The 22120-nt window shown below is 33.9% G+C and overlaps 3 protein-coding genes across 5 annotated transcripts; 1 reads left to right on the top strand and 2 right to left on the bottom strand.

Moving 5' to 3' along the window:
* Positions 1 to 2478: 2478 nt before the first annotated feature.
* On the bottom strand, positions 2479 to 6463 carry LOC128156918 (heat shock 70 kDa protein 12A-like). The gene is made up of 5 exons (XM_052819251.1): positions 6334 to 6463; positions 4964 to 5295; positions 4500 to 4721; positions 4197 to 4350; positions 2479 to 3719 (listed from the first exon to the last, which is right to left on the bottom strand). Exons 2-5 carry the CDS (start codon positions 5276 to 5278, stop codon positions 2656 to 2658), a joined length of 1755 nt encoding a protein of 584 aa, XP_052675211.1. The 5' UTR covers positions 5279 to 5295; positions 6334 to 6463; the 3' UTR covers positions 2479 to 2655.
* Positions 6464 to 8605: 2142 nt separating this feature from the next.
* Positions 8606 to 12813, bottom strand: LOC128193122 (WD repeat-containing protein 55-like). 2 transcript variants are annotated; one of them, XM_052866382.1, is made up of 8 exons: positions 12703 to 12813; positions 11924 to 12039; positions 11247 to 11432; positions 10624 to 10696; positions 10264 to 10370; positions 9984 to 10083; positions 9581 to 9750; positions 8606 to 9207 (listed from the first exon to the last, which is right to left on the bottom strand). In XM_052866382.1, exons 1-8 carry the CDS (start codon positions 12763 to 12765, stop codon positions 8877 to 8879), a joined length of 1146 nt encoding a protein of 381 aa, XP_052722342.1. In that variant the 5' UTR covers positions 12766 to 12813; the 3' UTR covers positions 8606 to 8876. The 2 variants fall into 2 exon arrangements, with proteins under 2 accessions (XP_052722342.1, XP_052722343.1); XM_052866383.1 differs by lacking the exon at positions 12703 to 12813 and adding an exon at positions 12666 to 12687.
* A 51-nt stretch (positions 12814 to 12864) lies between these two features.
* On the top strand, positions 12865 to 19419 carry LOC128193123 (post-GPI attachment to proteins factor 2-like). Of its 2 annotated transcripts, XR_008244596.1 has the most exons (6): positions 12865 to 13026; positions 13218 to 13482; positions 14435 to 14541; positions 16049 to 16157; positions 16392 to 18907; positions 18949 to 19419. XR_008244596.1 is itself a non-coding variant. In XM_052866384.1 (5 exons), exons 1-5 carry the CDS (start codon positions 12865 to 12867, stop codon positions 16634 to 16636), a joined length of 888 nt encoding a protein of 295 aa, XP_052722344.1. In that variant the 3' UTR covers positions 16637 to 19419. The 2 variants fall into 2 exon arrangements, 1 of the variants encoding a protein (XP_052722344.1); XM_052866384.1 differs by having other exon boundaries at positions 16392 to 19419.
* The last annotated feature ends 2701 nt before the right edge of the window (positions 19420 to 22120 follow it).

The raw sequence follows: 22120 nt of genomic DNA, 5'->3' as shown, positions 1-22120 counted from the left end.
TATTACTCTATCATCACTGGTAATCATAAACAAAGAGAAAGAACACACACTTGTGTAGAGCTGGAGAGTGAGTCCTGCAGCTTCACACTGATAGTATCAAGTTCCCATATCTGTTTACGGGGCCTCCCAGGTCACAGGTTCTAGCAGTTTTAAATCATAAACATATAGGTCATCACATTAGTTGAGAAATTTTAAAAGCAATCCTATGCACTGATGCCACTGATCATGCTGATATTATTATTCTAGTGAAAAATCCAACTTTCCCACAGATGTTTTTTGGGTCTAGAATACAGCTCTGTAAAACCATATTGTCAAAACTTTATCCCTTCAATAAAGTCTTATTTCTTTCCAAAATTTGATTTCCACCATATCGGACAGCTTCTAATGGGTCTGCATAAACAATGGGGACATTCCTAAGTTATTGCTGTTCTGACAGAATCGTGCAGAATTACATTTTTGTAACGTTCAACAAACTCCCCTGTAAATCATCAGTCTTAATTCATCTGTCTCATTTTGCACTATCTTAGATCACTAGTCGATAATTCTTCTACATCCCAATTTATGAGTTGAAAAACTTTACAATTTCTCTTCCTTCCAATTCACACTGTTTGATCTTTTCCGCCATAATTTGGATTACAAGAATGTTTTGGAGGGAATTTTATTAGGGCAGAGGTACGCGTAAACCAAAAGGAAACTTGAGCTTGTAATCTACTACAGTGAACTACAGTTTGTAACCTTAACATCTGATTTAATAAATTGTATGTGAATATTTTTTTTCAAATATTTCTGATAATTAAAGTTCAAGCCCACATGCAAAATCATCAGGTAAATATAGTTTTTCCTCCCTGGAACCTCTTTCACATTTGCAGATTTGGAGGCTGATTTATTAATTGACATTTGGCGGGAGGGATTCCCCACTGAGTCAGGACTAGTTGTGCATTAGCCCCTTGCACCTAACCCACACTGTTGTTGATAAGAGTTATTCTGACCAGTGAATTTCTTGGTTTTTTTTTTTAAGTTTAAAGTATTTTCTAAATAATTACATGTATGTGAAGAAATGATGCTTACTATGATAGATGTTTTAACAAAGCTCTAGATACAAAAAAACAAAACAACAAAAGGGATGCTTGTATTGGCAGTGATCAATTTAGAAGAACATGCATGTGTAGATGCTTATTACTTAAAGATGAAAATCAGGGAAAGGAACTATGCACACCGTTTCATTTTTAAATGACCATTAAAATTATGTAGTTCTCTGATCAGCACGTGCTTCTGGTATGCAGCTATCTATTAATAGATTCACTCTGCCGTGTTATCAGTTTGGAGGAGGGGCCTGCTTCCTTATATGCTTAATTGCCGTCCGTGTGGATATTCAACTAGGTCAACCCCGGTCTTTAATTTGATATTTTTTTTTAAATTTGCGAGGCCATGAATTAATATTTTTAAAAGAATTTCTGGTGTGTGTCACTTGTAATACATTTTAATAATTTTATTAAGCTCAATTTATGACCCCCCCCCCCCCTTTAAATAGAAAAGTTAAAATAACTTTCACAATAAAATAGCGGACATCCTGTCCATATCGTTGCCACTGTGCAGTCATGCTAATGGTTTTTAATATAATTTGATCGTTTAATCATTAATTAACATCTATTATTCATTGGCATATGAAGATAAATATTTTGGAAATAATAGATGATTGTATATGTATTTTAAAGCTGCTTGGTCCGATTGTTTTGTAATTACAGTATCAAAATGTTTTCCATACAAATCATTTATCTTAGAAAGTTATGGACTTTCTCCTATTTACACCAGCAGAATCAGTCTCCTTTCAAAGTTAGAAATATTCAAAGTGAATAAAAATAATTTCTCTTTGGGCAAACGAAAAAACAAACCAAAATGCATCACGGGAATGTTTAGAAAAGGAAACCGCTTGGTTTCGTCCCCCGAATGATTAGGGTTCTTCAACCCGCATGCTATGCATCGATTGTAAAGAAAGCAGACTTCGGAAATATTAGCGAACAAAACGTACAAATGTTTATTTGTAATTTGTCTGATCATTTCGACCTTTATTTAAAGCGATGTCAAAGTCGTAATACAATCATACCCGTCTCGTCGTCAGGGGTGAAATTTAACATGAGGCGAAATAACGCGGTACCTTTTAATGTCGTTTGTTTTGTTAGCAAATTTTGTACGTATTTTTCTTCATTGAATTTTGGCATAATTAAGTGGTAGAACTACTGCAATGTCTATTATTATACATATACTAAGCATAGCCATCGTTTAAAAGCGTGCATAAAATTTGATATAAAATCGGACCAAGCAGCTTTAAAACCGTTAAAAAGTTTGTTCAGCGGCGAACTCATGTATTAATTTGTTTAGATTTTTAATTATTAATTTACATGTTTTCATTTTTAACCAGATAGAATTTTGAACAGAGTAAATTAATTTAGACGATCCTTAAAATATTAAAATCATGACTGCCATGTGTTGCTAGAATTTATTGTAAAATATAATTTGTAGAACATAAGACTATAATAACAAATGAACAATCAGTCTGTCAAGTAGTTCACTTGTGTCAAGAAATATGACGAATTTGCGAAGTGGCCTTAATTCTTCCATTCCAGCAGTTTATTGCGCACTCTGTAGTTTTTACGACTAGGGCTCTCCTTCTAAAAAGTCAAAATTAGCACTTGTGGTTTCCCCCGTGCTTTTGACAACGGCTTGTACTTTAAGTTCAGTTCCTCCAAAGATGAAACTAGACGATACTTCTTTATCAGAACCGTGTTTAGGAATATCGACGGTTAACTTTCCAAGATAACAACACTCGGGCTCATCAACGAATGACGGATCCTCGATCGTAGATGTATAAACGGGCAGTGACACCTGGGTCTGGTTTGAATACAAAGGCCAGTAACTCTTTTCACTCTGTACATCGTCTATTTCCAGTAACTGTCCTATTGAGACATGTTTATCAAAAACGTCTTTACATTTCTCTTTGCCTTCTACCATTTTCAATTTCGACATGGGATGTTTACTGCGATCAAATTTTGTGTTGGTTGATATCCCGTAGGTGTATTTTGAAATACGTGCTGCAATTGTGGCAGGCTGGTGTCCAAATATAACGGCGCCTTTCAACACCGCTAACCCAGCTTCCTGAGGAATGATCACTCGACAACTTGGGAATTCCTCTCGAATCCTTTTTTGTAGCAACGGGGATTCAGAAAATCCTCCAACCATCAGGATGTTGTTTGTGCCTCGAACTTTGGGTGATTTCAGCAACTTTTTCACGTGATCCACCATCCCATCACACGCAGCCGAGAACAGCTCAACAAAACGGGGTTTGTCGATGCGCAGACGATCGCCCACCCACGTGAGGTCATCTTTGTATTTGGTTTGACGAATCTTCTTCTTAATTTCTCCCTCTCCTCGTTCCTCGTACAACTCTTGTAAAGTGATTGGTATTCGTAGGGTGATTTTCCCGGGGGAGTCGTCTTTGACGTTGCGTTTTTTGGTTTCGAAATCTCTGAACAGATCGATGTAGTCGGCAGTGTGCGACAAGGCGAACTCTTCCAGCATGCCCCCGCCCACTATCTCCTCCAGCATTTCTTTGAAGGACTCGTCCACCCTAGTCCCGCCCCAGGCCCCACCGCTAGCTTTGTCCAGCTCCTTCAACGTTCCATTGAACTGAACCTCGTGTACAGTGATATCGACAGTTCCTCCTGAAATAGTTCAGAGACCACGACTATTTAATAACAAATATTAATTAACATATAACGATATTTAAAATTATTCTATACAAAATATGATCTATATTCACATTCATTTAAAAGATGCCGTCAGTTTTTATAGCTCTATGGTTTTGAATAAATCGCCCACAATGAAACCCAATAAAAATATCGTTGACCAGTACAAAACACGTCACATCATACATGCGATCATATATTCAGGTTTGATTTTAGAATAACATGGGTTCAAGGGCTCTTCAGGTGGTCATAAAGGGGATTTTTATTGAAACAAACGGACAAGAATCCGTGCTATTGCAACAAATCACCATACTGTATCATTAGGTCGCAATTACAATTTTAATGCACGATAAGCAGATGGGCTTTTAATATACAGTTCATACTGATATAAAAAAAATTCATTAAATTACGCTACTGTATCATTGTTCTGTAGTTTCTACCATCCTTGCTTACCTCCTGCATCAAGCACAAGATATCGACTTCCGGGCTTAAAAGCACCGATTCCTCCTTCCGAGCCCTGTAGCTTTTCTATGGGCAGATATTTACAGAACAAAGAGGCTGCCTCGGGTTCAAGCGCTATCATGAGCTGATTACGGCTTATTCCTGCCTATTGTACAGAAAGAAAAAAATAGCTAGTTTTTGGTATGATATATTAATAATAATGCGTTTATGGAGTGTTTCTCTGACTGATCCAATGTAGGTTCTAGTGATATTAGAAATGTAGCTGAATATTGATAAAAAATCGTGCATATTGACCTCTTCTGCAGCCTCCCGCATGAACTGCTTAGCAGGGTCCTCCCAGATTGCGGGAACCGTCAGCACCCAGTTAATGTCCTTGGCCTTGATTCCCGCGCCTCGCTGCTCCAGAGTATTCAACATATGGTCCTTCAGATACCGGATAGCATGTGCAAATACTTTTATGGCTTTAACTTGCTTTCCACCGGCCATATCTTTTAGCATGGTGTCTCGCGTCAGTCGCTGCAACCATGAATTATACGAGAATATGTATATCTGATAAAAACTTTCGAATATTGATCGCAATTGTTTCTAGCATGTGAAAGGTCAGATTCACAGGTCTATATCATTAAAGGTGAAGTGTCAAGGCCATTGATAGAGGTCATACATGTATATACGTCATTGAAGCATTATCATCGTTAATTACAATATTATTTAGAAGCACTTTTGTATTTGTTTTCTTATTTATTTCAAACAAAGCTTACAGATGATGACTGAAACAAGGTCATCTTGAATCGCCGGAAGTAGTAATATTCTGCATGCTCCTCATCTTCCGCTAACTCCGCGTAGCGATCTTCCGCTTCGTATCCGAACGCCACCAGCTCCTGGTTGCTGTCCAGTAGTACGGTGGTGGGGGTTTTGAGGGACACGAGGCCAGCCGTCCCCGCCGTCCAAGTGTTGGCCGAGACCTTGAGGGGGTCGTTCTCAAAGTCGTGGCGAAACGAGAAGCAATAGCCCGAGTAGGTCGTGCCAAAATCTATGGCAGCGGTCATCAGGCGATCCTCTTGTGCGCACGCCATAGCTAGTTATAGAATTCCTGCATGGGTAAACAAAAGGGGTGGAGGTTAAAACTGATTTAAAAAAAAAAGAAAGGTATAATTATAATAAATGTTACAACGAAATGATTAAAATATTGCGACCTAAATTCTTAATCTTCCTAGAAATAAAGGGGAAAGCTCTGTGCAAGATTTATACAAAGACGAATTTGAAATGCTGCTAACAAAACACGTGACTACATGCATGTACATGTACGATAATTACAAAACTGTGCGATCTGAATTTTCGTGTGTCTAAATATAAAGTTTCTAATGATCGGAACTAAGCTTCCTTTCCAGTCAAAGTTAAAATATCTTCCTGGATACTGGACCACTATCATACAGTTTAGTAAAATTAATTATACTGAAAACTTACAGATAACTGTGGAGAAATAAAGGTGACCGTCTTATCTCACTATCATAAAAATACAAGCAAATACTGATGGTATTGGCTAGACTATGTATCATCTTTCAAGTGGGTCAAACAATTTACTATTTCTTCTACTAAATACAGTGTAGATGTAATATTATTTGGCTCGGTAGGGTTGTACATCTGTGTGTCATTGCGGATTGTAACTGCCTCATCAGTTACGTATATCCATACTTTCTTTTTTTATTATTATCAAATAATGTTATAAATCATATTTATTATCTGGATCAAATCATTTGTACATAATGAAGTTATCACAACTTTTTAGCCAAATACAACGGTTAAAGACATGAATATATAGCTTAGTTTATTTAAACATTTTATATAACTATTTCAAAACAAAACCCAGAAAAACGGCATATTGTGATTCGGATCCATTAAAATAATATTATTATATGCATAAACATATGTAACAACAAGTGTAGAACTTGTTTAACGTATAAAACTTTCTGCACTTTTTGTCAAAAAGATTAGTATCTATGCGTTTGATGGCCGATTGTTAAAACGAAAGTAGAATACTTTTTTCAATATCGCGATTCAACAGTACAATTACGTTACAGCATTGAATCTCACAACAGGAAATAAACTGATGCATGAATTTTATACTTACGATATCTCAATAATATTTGTAAATCTTGTAAAAATTACTGGTAAAAAAAGCCGTTCAGCTGTCAAAACATGCGCAGTCCGACGAAACTGTCGAAAGATTATTTGTACGGTAGCCACTAAGGGTTTGAAATACAGATCTCGAAGATATACATGTAGCTTTGTCTATTTAAATCTCTTACACACAATTCAGGGTATCCATATAACGTTATACAGCATAATTCTATTTGATTTCATAAAAAAAGTTGCAACGAGAAATAAGAAATAAAATCAAAATGAAGTAAGAAATGTATTGTATGATCCCTAAATTTCTCAGCATGTAATTAACTCCCCTTTTCTGTAGCTTATAATATCATAATATTCACGTACGATCCTAAAAAAAAACAAAACACCATTACATGGATTGCGGAGTGTTTCGTGGAATCATCAAACGTATAATAAGTGTAAAGTGGTTAATGCATGCACGAATTATGTTTTAAATTCACAAACGACACAACCGGCATTTCTTGCCCGTGCAAGTCGGTGAAGTTTGTGCTCTCAAATGTAACATTAGTTATCCATTCAGTCAACACTTTAAGTAAATGAACGATGAAAATAAATATTGTTTATTATAGCTATTTGAATTTAATTTTACATGTCCGTTACATAATTAAACAATGGATTTGAAAGCAGTTTCAAATTGAAGTGAAGGAATGCAATTAACTATTCACACGCCGACAGGTCCTTATATAATCACTGTATAGCGAAGATTTCAGTCTTGTCAGTTTCTGTATGAGTTACAACTGATTTTATGGTATATTTTTCTGTAATTTCATAATTATTGGGGTTATCAATTTTCATTGATATATTGAAAATCACATTCTCAAGGATATGTTAATTATTTGAAGGAATTGCGCGTTTATTCGCGAAACATTTTTTTAACAACGAAAATAAACTCTATGGGTTTTCGTAGAAATGCCACCTCCTTCAGGAACGCAAAAAGAATGTTTTTGATTTTTTAGGTCCACATTTAAAATGTCATTTGATCACATACCGCAAAGGGCATTCAGAAATACGTAGATTTTCCTTTACCATTCTTTATACAAGTAATGTAAAGTTCTAATTGTCATTCCCACTACGATCTGCTACGAACGGCACGGTTGACAAAACGTAGCTGATCGTGTAATTTCCTTTAGAATTTAGGTTTAGATACGAGGTGATCCGTTTTTACCTGCTTGCTCTTTAATACGATGTAAGGACATACATATATTTCACATTCGTATTTCAAGTAATATATAGAGTACATTTTAACGAGTGTATCTTCAGATAACAGACGAGGGGGCTTGTCCCCCGAGTCTGATATCTGAAGATGCACAAGTTAAAAAGTTACTCTATATGTTTTGTATTGTTGTTTTCAATGCACTGAGTTGCCCATGATCTATCAAAATTTAATTATGTTCTATTTTATATGACCAATGAAAAAGAGCACGTGATTCTAGAAGTTAAGCGTAATACATTTTATGAAAGTTCCATCTACCTCGCCCTTTTAAGCAAAAATGCCGTGGATGACGGTTGTGAATTTATGCTCTCGCAATTCTTAGGATATAGTTGAAACCGAATTTCTTAAGTAAATTAGGAAACCTGATCATTCACAATCTGTTGATATGCATCTCCGGGATGAAGATCCTAAACAGAATTACTTGTAACGGCGCTTTGTTTTAGATGTACATAAACAGAATGGCAGTGAATTTTCTTGATGAACATGGCGACCTTATTGCCGTTTTCGGCAAAGTTTTAGATGTTTGCATGAAGGAATTATTATCAAAGGGCTCAGGTACCAAAGTGCGACAAGTTGATTCGATGATGCCGGAAGATGAGGAAAAAATCTGGACTCGTGGAGTACACCGGATTTAGATAATTGTGTATTTCATTTCGAGCCGTAATTAAGTGGCTGTTTAAGCAGTAAAAAATGATAAGTTCATGAATTTGTAAATGATAAATACAATTTTCTTATTTTTTGCTACTCTTTATTTTTTTTTAAAGTGTGATCTATCACAGATACACCACATAAAACTGTTGTGTATCAAGGAAAAATGAATTGCTGACATCAAAGGAAAAGCTCACAAACAATGATACAAACTTGTTTGATGAGTGGAGGGAGAGAACAATTAAACTGGAGTGGAAGACAATGTTCCTGTCATCCATGTTCTGATGTCTTCATTCATTACCCTTGCAATGGTCTATTAATTTCATAATACTGCAATGGTTTTTGAGCTGATTAACTAAATAAAATAAACTTGTATTTAATGTGCTTTATTACTGGCATTTGTATATGAAGAGTATAAGAAGAGCCAGCGAACAAAAAACACAGTCTGCTCACAGATCTTTAAAAACAGAATATGGAGAGTATCCTGCATACAAAGGGGCAAGGGCCTTCATTATTCAAGTTTTCCTGACCCAAATTAGCCAGTGCGGAATATATTGTTTGCAGTTGGCCGTTTCAGAAAATCGGAATATCTTTAATATACCATGAACAGAAACTGACAAATTCATCTTACAACAATTGATTTATTCATCATCATCACTATCATCATCACTATCATCATTGTCATCATCTTCATCATTCTTTTCAGTTTTTGATGAAGGTTCACCTTCTGCCAGGCCAGCAAAAAATTCATCCTTTGGAGCCAGGTGCTTGGGTTTGTTAGTCTTTTTGGCTTTCTTTTTTGTATTCACTTTTTCTTTTTTAAGGTTATCAACCTTCCAGAATTTTACAGTCTGGTCATGTGAACAACTTGCTAGCAATTTTCTGTCATGTGAGAGACTTAGGTTTTCAACTGGGAATTCATCATGTTCTCCAACCACACCCATAAATCTGTTTGGCAGGATATGAACAGCTCTGAAAAGGAAGATAAAAATATATTTAATACAGGGTTGCACGTACCAGTACTAATGAAAAATCTTTTATAATTTGAATAGAATTTCTGAAAATAGTTCAAAGAAATTCTGTGTATATTAAACAATCCAATAAAAGGGATAGAACAATGTGTGTGTGTGTGTTTGTCTCTCTCTCTCTCTCATTCATGTACAAAGACAGTGACTTTGCATTTATCAACATGTACATTGAACTTGTACTTATGTACTTCCAATTGATTGAAAAAATATAAGTAATGAAAATCAGTTCTGTCAATGACTGACAGACTTGGGTACAAAGATTTCAAACAAGTACCTATATACCAAATAAGGCAGGTCTATACGTAGATTCTATATACCTGACAATGCCATCACTGGAGCCTGTGCACACAATATCTCTGGTGATTGGCACCATACAGTCGATTGACAGAGGGTGGCCTGGAAATCGGTCACTGATATTTCCCCACTCTCCCCAATTAAAGATGTTGATGACCCCCTCTGAGGTACCACACAAGACCTTCTGGTTCCCCTAAAAGTTATGAATAAGTCTATAATGGCAACAAAATAATTATTTTGTTAATAAAAAAAAAGAGCACAGTGAAGTATTCAGAAAACTAACATCAGTATGTATTTTTGAAAAATTATATGTACCGTTCATGCATTTGACAGCTACTACATGAATTAATCTTTTCATGTAATTCTTTGATACTTCATTTACACAAGATATTACCATTCAATTAGACTACTAATAATAATATTTACTTTTAAAATTGACAATGACAGTAGCTCAGAGTCAAACAACTCGGACTGAAGTTCCATTCTTTTCTGTCTTATGTTGAATGCTGTCAGTGTTCCATCTCCACTAGCAAAAAACATGAGAGAAAAACAAAATCATTATTTCAGTAATATACAGTTACCTCAAATTTTAAAAGGCGTAAGAAATCTTATATTATTTCTAAATGAACATTTTGCCATTCCCATTCTCCTTTCTTCCACAATGTAACATGTTATTGTTAGAAGTAAAAACTACCGGCTCATGTACCTTGTAGCCAGTAGGAATTTCTGTTGGTCATCTACAGCTAAGTCACTGATATAGTCCTCGTTTTCTTTCATATCCATCACTGCCGTCTTGGTCCTTAAATCCCAAAGCTGTTCTAGGGTACAACAAAATAAAAGGCAAACAATGTCTGATTTTACTCTAAAACTGCCCTCTTCAACTTGAATAGAAAATTTATTTACAACCTTGTAACTAAGTTTTTAATCAGTAATTGTTACCTAAAAATGTATTTCAATTTTTGTTGTTAATCCATAAAAGCATATCAATTTTAATCTTTCCTTGACTTCAGAAGCATTTAATACCTTCTAAATCAAATTGCTAACCACATGCACATGCTTATATTACCTTCAAACAGCCATCATCATCCCCAGAAGCAAGGAAGTTTTCACCAGTTACTTGTAGACAATATATGGCTGAACTGTAAAATGTTTGATAAAATCAATATCAACTAATCTATCAAAGAACTGAAACACTTAAAACACGGATAACAGAAAATTTGAAATTAATTTCAAAACCACTTAACTACATATGATTATTTACGTGACACCACTGAAACCAATTTGATCTAAGGCCATCTTTAAAAAAATTGTTTGGAATTGCCACCTGGAGGTTTCTAGACCCAGGAGGGAGGGAGAGATTTGTTTTTATATTTCAAACTTGAATTCTAACTACGGTAATCAAAAATTGGTAAATCCATTTATGTCAATGTATTTTTGCATAATAAAATATGTTCAAATCAAATAAAAATTGGTTAAAAAAAAATCTACCTGTAAAAAAAAGTTTTTTATTGTTTGCTATAAAAAATATTATCACTAGAGGGTATTTCAATGAGGCGGGGGGCAATTCTAAACCAACAATAATTTTATTCTGTCCTCATAAAACTACACACTGATGAACAGGTATATATTCTGTATATATGACTAAAGTGTGTAGCAGAGCGATGATATTAGGACACGTCACAGTTGTACCTGTGTGCTCCTTTGAGTTTTTGTTTGACAGATCCTGTGTTGAGGTCTATCACTTGGATGGATTTGTCTTTAGATGCTGTATAGAGATGGATGCCATCACTGGAAAATTTCAGAGCTCTGCAGGCTTTTTTGTGGTGTTCCAGGTTCATCAGTTCATTATTTTCCCCTGTGGTGGAATATGTGTGTCTGAAAATGAATTGCTGATATATAAATATATTAGTTAAAATGTCCTCATGGGAGGTGATCTACTTGAAAAAAAACACCATAGTTGTGTTTTTTTTTACACCAAACTTTAATGATGATCAAAATACATGCAACAATACTTGGATAAAAAGCATATACAATGAATACTATCATAAGCCATAAGATATTCTTTTCTTTTTTCATGTTTATTTTAACAGTTTTTTTAATGTATATATCAATGTTATTTCAACTGCACTACTTAAAATTCAATGTGATGTACATTTTCCAAGTGTAATATGAAAATTGAAAATGTATCCAGTGAGTGACCATACATTTTCATTGCATTTTAAACTACAAAGTATTTTATCATGTTTATTCATGGAACCTTCATTTTCGCTAATAACAAAACAGAAAACCAAACACATTCAATCCAATGAGACTTCTTGCAACAAACTGCCGACATACTATAGCTTGTTTATTAAGCTCTTACTTACATCGTCACATTTCCTCCAATGTGTCCTGCAGCAATAACCTCACGATTTGGATGGAAGCAAATATCTACTACCAAATCATCAAACTTCAAATCTTTTGGCTTTTCATAATTTGAGTTCTAAAGAATGAAAACAGATAAAGTCAAAGAAGGAATTTCTAAGGATTTCTCATTTAGTCCTATGAGCAACATGACATTCAGACAATTGCAGAATTGCTTGTCGAATATGTGATAGTATAAATTAGGTGATAAAAATATTTATTACCATATCTTCATCATTAATGCATACAATGAATTAAACACAATGAAGTGAACTTGTAGAGGTGTAGAGAGCTTAAATTTTGGTAACTATCATGTTGATATAACATTCCAAAAGTAAAGCCACTTCTCATGAAAGTTTACCCTGGTCAACAATAATTGTTTAACAATCATTTACATTAATTAGTTATCATATTAATCTTTACCTCAATGCACACAATGAAGTGAACAGTTAAATTAAATCTCTGCCTCAGCAAGGACGTATATAGTATATATATCCGTCACTAGCTACTGGCCTCAGTAAACATGGTATAAATTACTATAAAAGAAGTTTCTTATCTGCTTATTACCAGCAAAATTACATCATGAAATTCAAAGGAATTTCACTAGATGATTATAATTAATTAAAATCGTTGACATGATTATAAACTATGAGGTTTAGTTCTTCATGTCTTATATGCTTTCAAAATAAAAACAAATACACGTGCCTTGTTTGTCGCCATTTTTCTTTTAGATAACTCTTACCATGAAAAAGTCGATGAAATCAGAGTGTACAAACAACGAACAAGTTGACTTGATTTTCCCCATCAACCAAAAAAATCGAACGAGTTGGGTTTATGAGCGGCCAGTATACCGGCAGCCGTAACAAAGCTAGTACTGTGATTTTGAATAGAAAATTGTGATAAAATGGGGAAGTTAGAAACCCGAAGAGTAGAAGATGTTCAGCTTACTGTCCCGTTTAAGCCATTTGCAATCGTAACTGTCTCTTTGCCAGCGTTTTCATTGCTGTACTGTTTTCTACATGGTATTATATTTCGGTTCGATGACGTCAACGAGACGGTGTGTAAGGTAATTGGATTACCGTGATCATTACTTATGTGTATTTGATAATTCACAGTACTTTCGATACACTCTTTGAACCATGCCTTATCTATACCAGCCGTATATTTTTGGGCGTGGTTTTTACACGTTTTATATTAATGTTATATACTGATATATGTAAATACGTGTTAAAATGCTGAAAAACTTTAATTTTTCAGGCAACCAATGTTATTCCCTCCATTAGTGCTGTGACAGGTATAACTCCAGGGGCGTACTTTTGGAGAATTTGCATTGGTCTTCATGCCACACCAAGATTTGCAGTTGGCTTCATGTACTACAGTTATTATGCTGCAAGATTAGCATATGTCGACAAGGATTTCAGACCTTTTTTCAAGAAATTACTCAGTCTTAACTTTTGGTTATACACCATTGAAAATTCTTGTTTGGTTGGAGTTACCTATATCTCTAACAAGGAAAACTATCGTAAGTACTCGCTACTTGACATCTATAATTACCTTATTTAAAGAATAGGTCTGTAGCTCACAGTTTGAAAAAATTCAGATGGACGACCTGGGAGCTGCAGTGCTAAACATAGTTAAAAACAGCAGTTTTTGGCATGTTAAAAATTGCACTAGTTGTTGGACTGAATATCCTTATTTACACACAAATTCTGTGGGAAATATTAGTACCAGTAAATTCTTCATGCAATTTACCACTGATATCACATTCTTACTTACCTCTGAAACATGTTAACCGACCTTTGAGTATGAAGCATGTTAAATTCATGTCAAGATCAGGAGTCACCATTTTTACATGTAAACAGACTGCACCACTTGACCTTTTGGGGGCTAGTGATGGTGTTTAAAAGAATATCAGAAGCAAGTACAGCGAAAATATCAGTATGCCCTAGTAAATAATATTGCATCAAAATTTTAATGGTACTAATGTTTTCTAAGAATTTGTATGTAAATAAGGTTACCTTTATCAATCTTAAACAGTGTCATTTTTTGTGCACCGCAAGTAGCAGTTTTTATTATGGGAGGCACTGAAGCTCTCAGGTCATCCATCCAAATTTAGCTAAAGAATATTGTGAATTAAACATGGTAAATTATATCATAATCTCCATTGTAACTACCGGTAATACACATAACTTTATACACATTGATAAATGAAAATACAGGAAATACTACTGGTACTTTATACTTGTATGTACAAACATACCAGGAACATTTACATTTGGAGTACATTTGCTCAAGTTTGTGGCAGGAAGTTAATGCTAGAAAAGTATGATGATAGTTCCTAGTATTTTACTTTATGGGAAGTTTAGAGCCTACATTTTATTAATAATGCATTTAAAAATTTGGAGACATAATTGTTCCAAAAAACATGCTTGTAAATGTAAACTGCAATGAGAATTATTATTTCTTATTTACAGCTGTCCATGAGAAGATATTTGTAGTTTTTATGGTTACAAGTTGCTGCTACATGTTACTCAACACCCTCATCTTCAAATGGACGAGGACGGATATCTTGACCCCTACTGTAAGATATAATTACCCATCTGTAATATCTCATAGTCTAATCTAATGAATAAATCTCACAATATCCTCACTCCAGCTGTAAAATCTCAAATATCTTTGCTCCGTAATGCTTATTTATAAGTGAATTATTAGGGCCCTGCTCTGTGGGCGCCCAATAGAGATCAGTCTGTCCGTCCGTCTTTTTGTCTGTCCGTCCGTCTGTCCATCCAAGATTGCTTGTCCAGAGCATATCTTCTCTCCTCTTAGCCCAATTAATCTGGCATATACTTCACTCACAGAGTGCCTTTGGGTAAAGGGTGTGCAGTGACCTTGAACCTTATTTTTAGGGTAAGGTTAAGGTCATAGCAGAATTAGAAAGAAAATTCTTGTTCGGACCTTATCTTCTCTCCCCTTTGTCCAATCTAGCTCATACTTCACTCACAGAGTGTGTATGGTCAAAAGAAGTGCAGTGATCTTGAATGAAGTTTGTAGGTCAAGGATCAAGGTCATATTAGACCATGCAAAAATCCTTTTTTCAGAGTATATACGTATGCTTTCCACTAAGCCCTATTTGGCTCAAATTTACATTGCAGAGCTTGTAAAATAACAGGTGTGTAGTGACCTTTAACCAATTTTCAAGGTCAAATGTAAAGGCCATAGCAGAATTATATGTAAAATCCTTGTCCAATCTGGCTCATACTTCACCAACATGTTGCCTTTGATTAAAGGATATGCAGTGACCCTGAATGATGTTTATAGATTAAATGGCAAGGTCATATCAAACAAAAAATCTTTTTAAGAGCATATATACACTCTCCTCTTAACCATTTTGGCTAATACTTTACTTAAACAGAACTGTTTGGTTAATGACATGCAGTGACTTTGAACCAAGTCAATATAACCATCATAGCAGATCTCTTTATAATCAGTTTTAGACCATAGATTATTTTCCATTTGTTTTATCTGTTCAGATTAAACAAAAATGCCAGTATGTAAAGGGTAGTGAGATTCAATTAGAAGTTCTATGCAAGATAAAAAATTTCAAAGTTATAGGTCAAGATCAAAACGCAAAAGCAATATTCTCTGTAATTCTTTTCATCCTTTTGTCAACTATGTAAGTGGGGCCCTTTGAGATGGTCACCAACTCAGTATTGTCAAGTTCAATTTGTTCCTCTTTCATGCCTGAATACCACTATTAATTTTCTCGTTTTCTACATGAAATGCGCAAAATGAGGAATACTAATGCAATATGGACAAAAAGAGTAGCAAAAGAAGTGGTTTTGCTGCGCTTGGTTGATATTTTTTAAAAAGGCAACAGGTTACATGTAATATACCAGTACTCGGTGGTATCTCTAATGTTTAAATTCACAAATATGCATGTACCTGGTAGATCTAAAGGCTATTAAGCATAGACCCTGTTGTTAAAAAAATCATTGCACAATAATTAGTTGGAAGGAAAATGGAGCAGAAGGGAGAGCTAACTATTGGTAAATAGAAATTAATGACTTCATTTGATTTTCAATTTACAGGAGAAGTTATCCCTGAAGATTAAATGGATCATGTTTGCCTGTATAATGACAGCCACAACCGGACTGTTAACAGCTTTTATATTACACAGGGTATTCTGTGTTCCTTATGGTAAGTTCTTCAATCTGCGATAAACTTGTAATGCATAGAGAGATCCTAAGATTAATCTTGGCCAATCTCAATCTATTTCTATCTCAAATCACTGTAAAATCTGCAAGGAGAGAAAAACAAAATGTGATATAAATTATTGTTATAATAATTTACTAATGCACAATTTTATTTCTGTTTAATGTTGATATTTGTATGTTTATGATCATTTGAAGCCATTTTTTCTTATTTTTTCAGCATTTAGCTTTTTCTCTGCATTTGAGTATGTAATAGCATACTCCAACATGGGATATCATGTCAGCGGTTATTTAGAATTCAAAAACAAATCAATCATAGCAGCTGACGTCATCTCAGATTCTGTGTACACCAATGGAGATACGCCTGAGGTCAAGGCCATTACTAATGGTCTAGATGATGAAATGGATGGGAAACGAAGAAGTTTACGAATTAGGAAGAAAGGGGCAGGGGAAAGCGTCCAATGATAATGAAGAAATAGTTTTGTTGTTTTTGTTTCCTGTTTCTAATATGTGCAATGATGATACAATATTTATTTGTTCTTGTCCTTTGTGCCCCCAAAAATTAATCTTTACTTTCTCAGGCCAAAATTTTCAGAAAACATTTTGCTGTATTTACTTTTTCAGGCCAAAAATTTCAAAAATACATATTGCTGTCAGCAAAGATTTTAATTTACAGGTAATTACAATGCATGTACATGTATTTAAAAGGAGTACAATTCATTTTTCTTTATTTAATTTTATTCATTAATTTTCTGTGATATTACAATAAAATTAATAAATGGGCAGCATTTGACATAATGCTTCCGGTGCATGAGAAACTAAACATTAAGTTTTTTGGCCTTTTATGTTGATTTTAACCTGCCTGTGAACTTACGGAAGAAATGCTGCAAAATTTTAACTTTTTAATGACTGATTTTCATGGCATGTATAGAAATTTCTGATTATATTTGATTGTGACATGAATTTTCTCTTACAATTTTTTTTTTTCAAAAATAGATGCCAGTGTTGGGAAGATAATTATGATATGCATAATGGTATTAAAAAAGATGGTTGATACTCGTCATGCATTGATTTAACATGTTATTGTTCATTTGTAAAAGATCTGTACATTTACCCAGTTCATTGGATATCAGTGGCTGAGATAGGGATTCTATTCACATTCTTACTAGATATTTTAAATAATCCAAATTTTTACAGGATTATTTTTAAAATGTATGATGGTATTGATGTTACAGGTTTAGAATTTTTGTAGATTAGCCAGACATATTGTGTGTTGTTTCTTGCCATGCACCAAAATTGTTACTCTATCCCTTAATCGGGTTAGTCACTTTTTGTCTGATCTTTATTCATTAGTGCAAAGTTCACTTTACACATTATTATTTGCTTTCTATACAGAAAAAAGGAATGATTTTGTATGTATAGAGCACTGATTCACTAGTTTGTAAAAAATGTCATTAATCTTATGGTTAATTGTATTTCATTTTTTTATTGGGGGGGGGGGGGGGGGCTTAAAAAGCTCCAGATTATCATACTTACAATCATGTAACAATCATTTCCTGTGAATTGCAGGGTCATATAATACAGGCTACGTTGATTATCGTCAGAAACATTAGTTTCTCTTTGTCTGTTTTAAACAACCATTCCAGTTTTCAGTACATGAATCTTGTATCTGTCCTGCCCTGTGTTGGATTTGTTTTTATGAACATTTTGATGACATAGTGCATTGTATTAATTCACTTTTGTGTCATAAATGTCTTGATTTACTAGTCCATGGTTTTAAGAAGAAGGAACAGTTTCTTTTAATATTTGCCCTAAAATTCAAAAGTTGTTTAAATCTCATAAAAATCCACATATAATCTCTTGAACATGTGTGTACCTGGTATATGAAATGCCAAGTTATACACTTTTATCTTGTTTCAAAAAATAATAATGATTTCATTTTGGCACATTTATAAGATTGAGTCAAACATGATGAAAAATGGTACATTTTCTCATTCCTTTTTGAAGAGGAGAATGTGTCCGCAGCCGTCGCCCACAACAAAATTAATATATTTCATGTGTTTTAACATGATAAAGTTATAATGTTAGTTTCATCATGGACGACGGCTGCGGACATAGATTTCTATTCAAAAACCACCTGCTCAGTTTTATGAATATTACGGGAAAATGCACTGTTTGTGACGTCACAATTACCCTTGTGAAAGTCTAATCAGGTAACTATTTATAGATTCTTAGTTTATTGGTATTTTTGTGTAAATTAATGTAACATTTCCATTTTCTGGTGATATTTTTAAAAATCACTCTAAAACAGGGCCAAATATGACTAAAACTGTACCTAGTTCTTTGTGGTAGCATTATATCATGCAATGTGGTTACAATTATTCCTTACCATTTAGAATTAAATATATATACATGTATATGTATTACTTTATTAAGCGGAAGAATCAAAAGATTAATATGCATTAGGTATATGTACAGTGTACATGTTTATTGAATAAGGCGTTTGTCAATACAGTATATAGTGAGTTAACCAGAAGATTTCAGCTTTGTACGGACAAATTTCATTAGGATGATATTAATCCAGCTACTTATCTACTGGCTGAATTAACTGCTTAATACTCCTGATTACTTTGTTGCATGGAATGAGTATATTTGTCAGTATTTCCTGATTTAGAAATTATACGTTAAAAATTTGATAAGCTTTACATACGTTATGTTGTAGGATCCATTACTATGGTTTCATCAATGTTTATGTTCATGGACATCCATTTTTGTAGATTTTGTAAAAGGTACATTTTCAAGGATACCTTAATTTATTTTACTACTAAATTTCTTTCCATTGACTCTTTTGATACGAATATTTTGTCATTTTTCTTTCTTCGTTTGGTTTCGTGGAACTACTCAACAACAAAATTCATGAAAAGTGGTTCTAGATGAAAATGATAAAGCCACTGTGACAGAATTCTCTTTATAGAATTTCTAAATTTTAGAAACTATTGAATGTAACACTATTTTGTAGCATGAGGGAAACTGAACGGAATCCTGTTCTCAAACACATAGAAGTGAACGTCCAGGATTAACATATCATTCAAGTTTTATCTTTTTAATAATTCCATTGTGTTCATTTTTACATTTACTCTTTTTTAAACCGTATTTAATTTGTGTATGTATGTTCACAACAGTAAAAAATGGTGTTTTTTTAAAATTACATCTGTATTAAATCTTAAATATTAAATTTAACACTTGCTTTTACTGATTTGTTTTTGAAACCTTGACTTTTACTAAGTGAGAAAAAAACCCCAAAATGATCTGGTTATAGGTAAATTAGCTAAGACATTGCCAAAATACTATCACCATGTTAATATTATGTGCCCATTGTGTGTGGGTCTATAATGATATTATATATGTACATCACCGTATCGCCACCTTCATATCCCACATGACTCACCAAAGAAAGCATTTTAAACGAATACATGTACATGCATGTATATGTTTATAAAACTAACTTCTCTGGAAGAAACATATTTAGATATGTTGGTGAAAATTGAGATTAATAATATGAAAAAATACAGTCCATTTTGATTTAGAAGGAACATTGTAAATTACTGTAATTGTCAGAATTCAGGATAATAATGGGGATAAAACGCAATCCATATAATTGTGCATCGTTTAATTTGAAATGGACACCTCCTTTTGAGGATGCACATAATTGTACAGTGTACTTTCTAGTGAAATAAACAATAAATGAAGATTTTTTGTAGTTTTGAGTTGTCTTCAGCATAGCACAATAGGTAATAAGGTAAGGGTGTAAACTTGAAGTCATGCCCCCTTTTTTTCGTTTTGACACCTTTACCTTTATAAATTTTTTTATTGATGTTTATAGGCAAATTAATGTAATTTTACTATTTATTTTGTAAACGCTTTGCAAAATTAAAGATATCATAGTCCGTCTTACTAGTACTATATCAGTTTTCTTTCTACTTTTAAAAAAGAAATATGGGATGTGTGGTTAAGTGGTACTACATGTATAATAGCTACCCTATTTATTCCATACATGTACATATTGTATGCGACTTGTAGACTGTACTACATGATTGAATATATACACTGTATGTGACGCATTTTGTTGTAGAGTAATGATTCATTAAACTCTAAAGCACAGAAAAAATTCCTGTTATTATTATTTTATTTTTGGGGGAGGGGTGGTTAATATTCAGTAAGTTCAATAAACACATGTGTATGATTAAAAAATTGTTCTTGAAAAAATACAAATAGCATGCGGTACAAAAGGGGAAAGTACTAAACAAGAATTAAATACAGCGCTTGAGATAGTGACAAAATATGAATTCCATCATCCAGTAATTTCTATTTTCCTCAGCATGCTGCAGATCTGTAGCTTTCGATCTTAAAAATTCGGATGGATGACCTAGTCTGAAAAAAATTCGGATGACTTCGGATTTTTTTTTCAGACCAGGAGCTACAGATCTGCAGCTAGAACTTTAGTATGTGAATATTTTTGATAAGTTGTAAGCATGTCAAAAAGATTGATCGTGGATGAACAACTGTACATAGAACTAACTAACTAACTAACTAACTAACACTCTCTCTCTCTCTCTCTCTCTCTCTCTCTCTCTCTCTCTCTCTCTCTCTCTCTCTCTCTCTCTCTCTCTCTCCTTGTATTTTGTTTAAATTTAAGGAGTTGTTTAAAGCACTTGAATATTTGTATTCTTTAGGAGTCGAACATAAATATATTAATATTTGATTTGGTGAAAAAAAAGTCTGATCCTGCACTGCGTTAGCCAAAGTACTAGTATGTGTTTTCTCTATCAATTTTTGTATACAATTATATAAATTATTATGCATCGTATTTTGTTAACATTTACTGTCATATTGTTTATGCATATGGATGATTAAACCCTTTGTATAAATATATAAAATTGCAAGCTAAAACATATGGAATTTTTCTTTACTAAATGATACTTCAAATTCAACACATTTATAATATACAGCAAAGAAATAAAATGACAAAAGTTCTGATATTTCATTTCAATGACCCGTTTGATTTTAATATCTTCGGACCACTGGTTGTTTTTTTTTCAAGTAGACTTGCACAAAGAGGGATATCGATACGATCGAGTATTATTACAAATGTTCAAATCTGCATGGGGACACGCAGGCAACTTTCAATTTAATATAATTTTTGTCTATAGGTATTAACTAAGAAACCTTTTTTTAGTTTTGTTCAAGAATTAAATAAGAATATTACATGTATGTACAATTCCCAGAGATTTAATTCCGCAAAATCAATTAATAAAGAGGAAGACCAAAAAAATAAAAAATAAAAAATAGAAAAAATAACCAATGATAAAACTGAAGACTTACACATGTAATGGACTAAATGCTCACACGAAATATTCACTTGCACTACATCTACAGCAGGATAATGATATGTATTTCAGAAATCGCATTCACATTATTCTACGCATTCAATGCTTATTTTTGGATATCGTCTGTCCAATATCACACCAGGCCGTGCAGACAAATTGAATACCGCGCGTTAGCGCAATGTGATAATTTGTCTGCACGGCCTGTAGGTATTGCTGGTCTGTAGCTCCCAGTCTGAAAAAAAAATCGGATGGACTACCTCGGCCTGGGAGCTACAGTTTCGTACGTGTTAAAACATTGCAATTTACGGCATATATGCAGTTGTATTATGTAAAGAGAGGACCTTGTTAAAAAAATTGTTTGTGTTATTTAATTTTGTTCAAAGAATGTATAAATTATATTGGATATGTGACATAAAGTCTTAGGGGTCTGGATACTTGGGGGGTGGGGGATGTATGGGGGGGGGGGGGGTGTCGGTCCTTTCCTCGGGCACCTGTGGTCAAGACGTGGCAGCATGTTGACGGAAGCTCCGGTTTAATTCTAGAAGGTAAGTAACTGAAATAA

This window comes from Crassostrea angulata, chromosome 7, assembly GCF_025612915.1.
Source record: "Crassostrea angulata isolate pt1a10 chromosome 7, ASM2561291v2, whole genome shotgun sequence".
Lineage (NCBI taxonomy): Eukaryota > Metazoa > Mollusca > Bivalvia > Ostreida > Ostreidae > Magallana > Magallana angulata.
This window is presented reverse-complemented; position numbering and strand designations above follow the sequence as displayed.

Bases quoted from the DNA above. Each gene is read 5' to 3' on its own strand.
- LOC128193123 (XM_052866384.1), top strand. From the start codon at position 12,865: ATGGGGAAGTTAGAAACCCGAAGAGTAGAAGATGTTCAGCTTACTGTC. The intron at 13,483-14,434 runs GTAAGTACTCGC...TCTTATTTACAG, and splicing joins CTCTAACAAGGAAAACTATC to CTGTCCATGAGAAGATATTT. The intron at 16,158-16,391 runs GTAAGTTCTTCA...TTATTTTTTCAG, and splicing joins GGTATTCTGTGTTCCTTATG to CATTTAGCTTTTTCTCTGCA.
- LOC128193122 (XM_052866382.1), bottom strand. From the start codon at position 12,765: ATGGGGAAAATCAAGTCAACTTGTTCGTTGTTTGTACACTCTGATTTC. The intron at 12,040-12,702 runs GTAAGAGTTATC...TTCATTCTTTAG, and splicing joins ATTTCATCGACTTTTTCATG to AACTCAAATTATGAAAAGCC. The intron at 11,433-11,923 runs GTAAGTAAGAGC...ATTCATTTTCAG, and splicing joins ATTGGAGGAAATGTGACGAT to ACACACATATTCCACCACAG.
- LOC128156918 (XM_052819251.1), bottom strand. From the start codon at position 5,278: ATGGCGTGCGCACAAGAGGATCGCCTGATGACCGCTGCCATAGATTTT. The intron at 4,722-4,963 runs GTAAGCTTTGTT...TCATGGTTGCAG, and splicing joins CCTTGTTTCAGTCATCATCT to CGACTGACGCGAGACACCAT. The intron at 3,720-4,196 runs GTAAGCAAGGAT...GAACTATTTCAG, and splicing joins TCTTGTGCTTGATGCAGGAG to GAGGAACTGTCGATATCACT.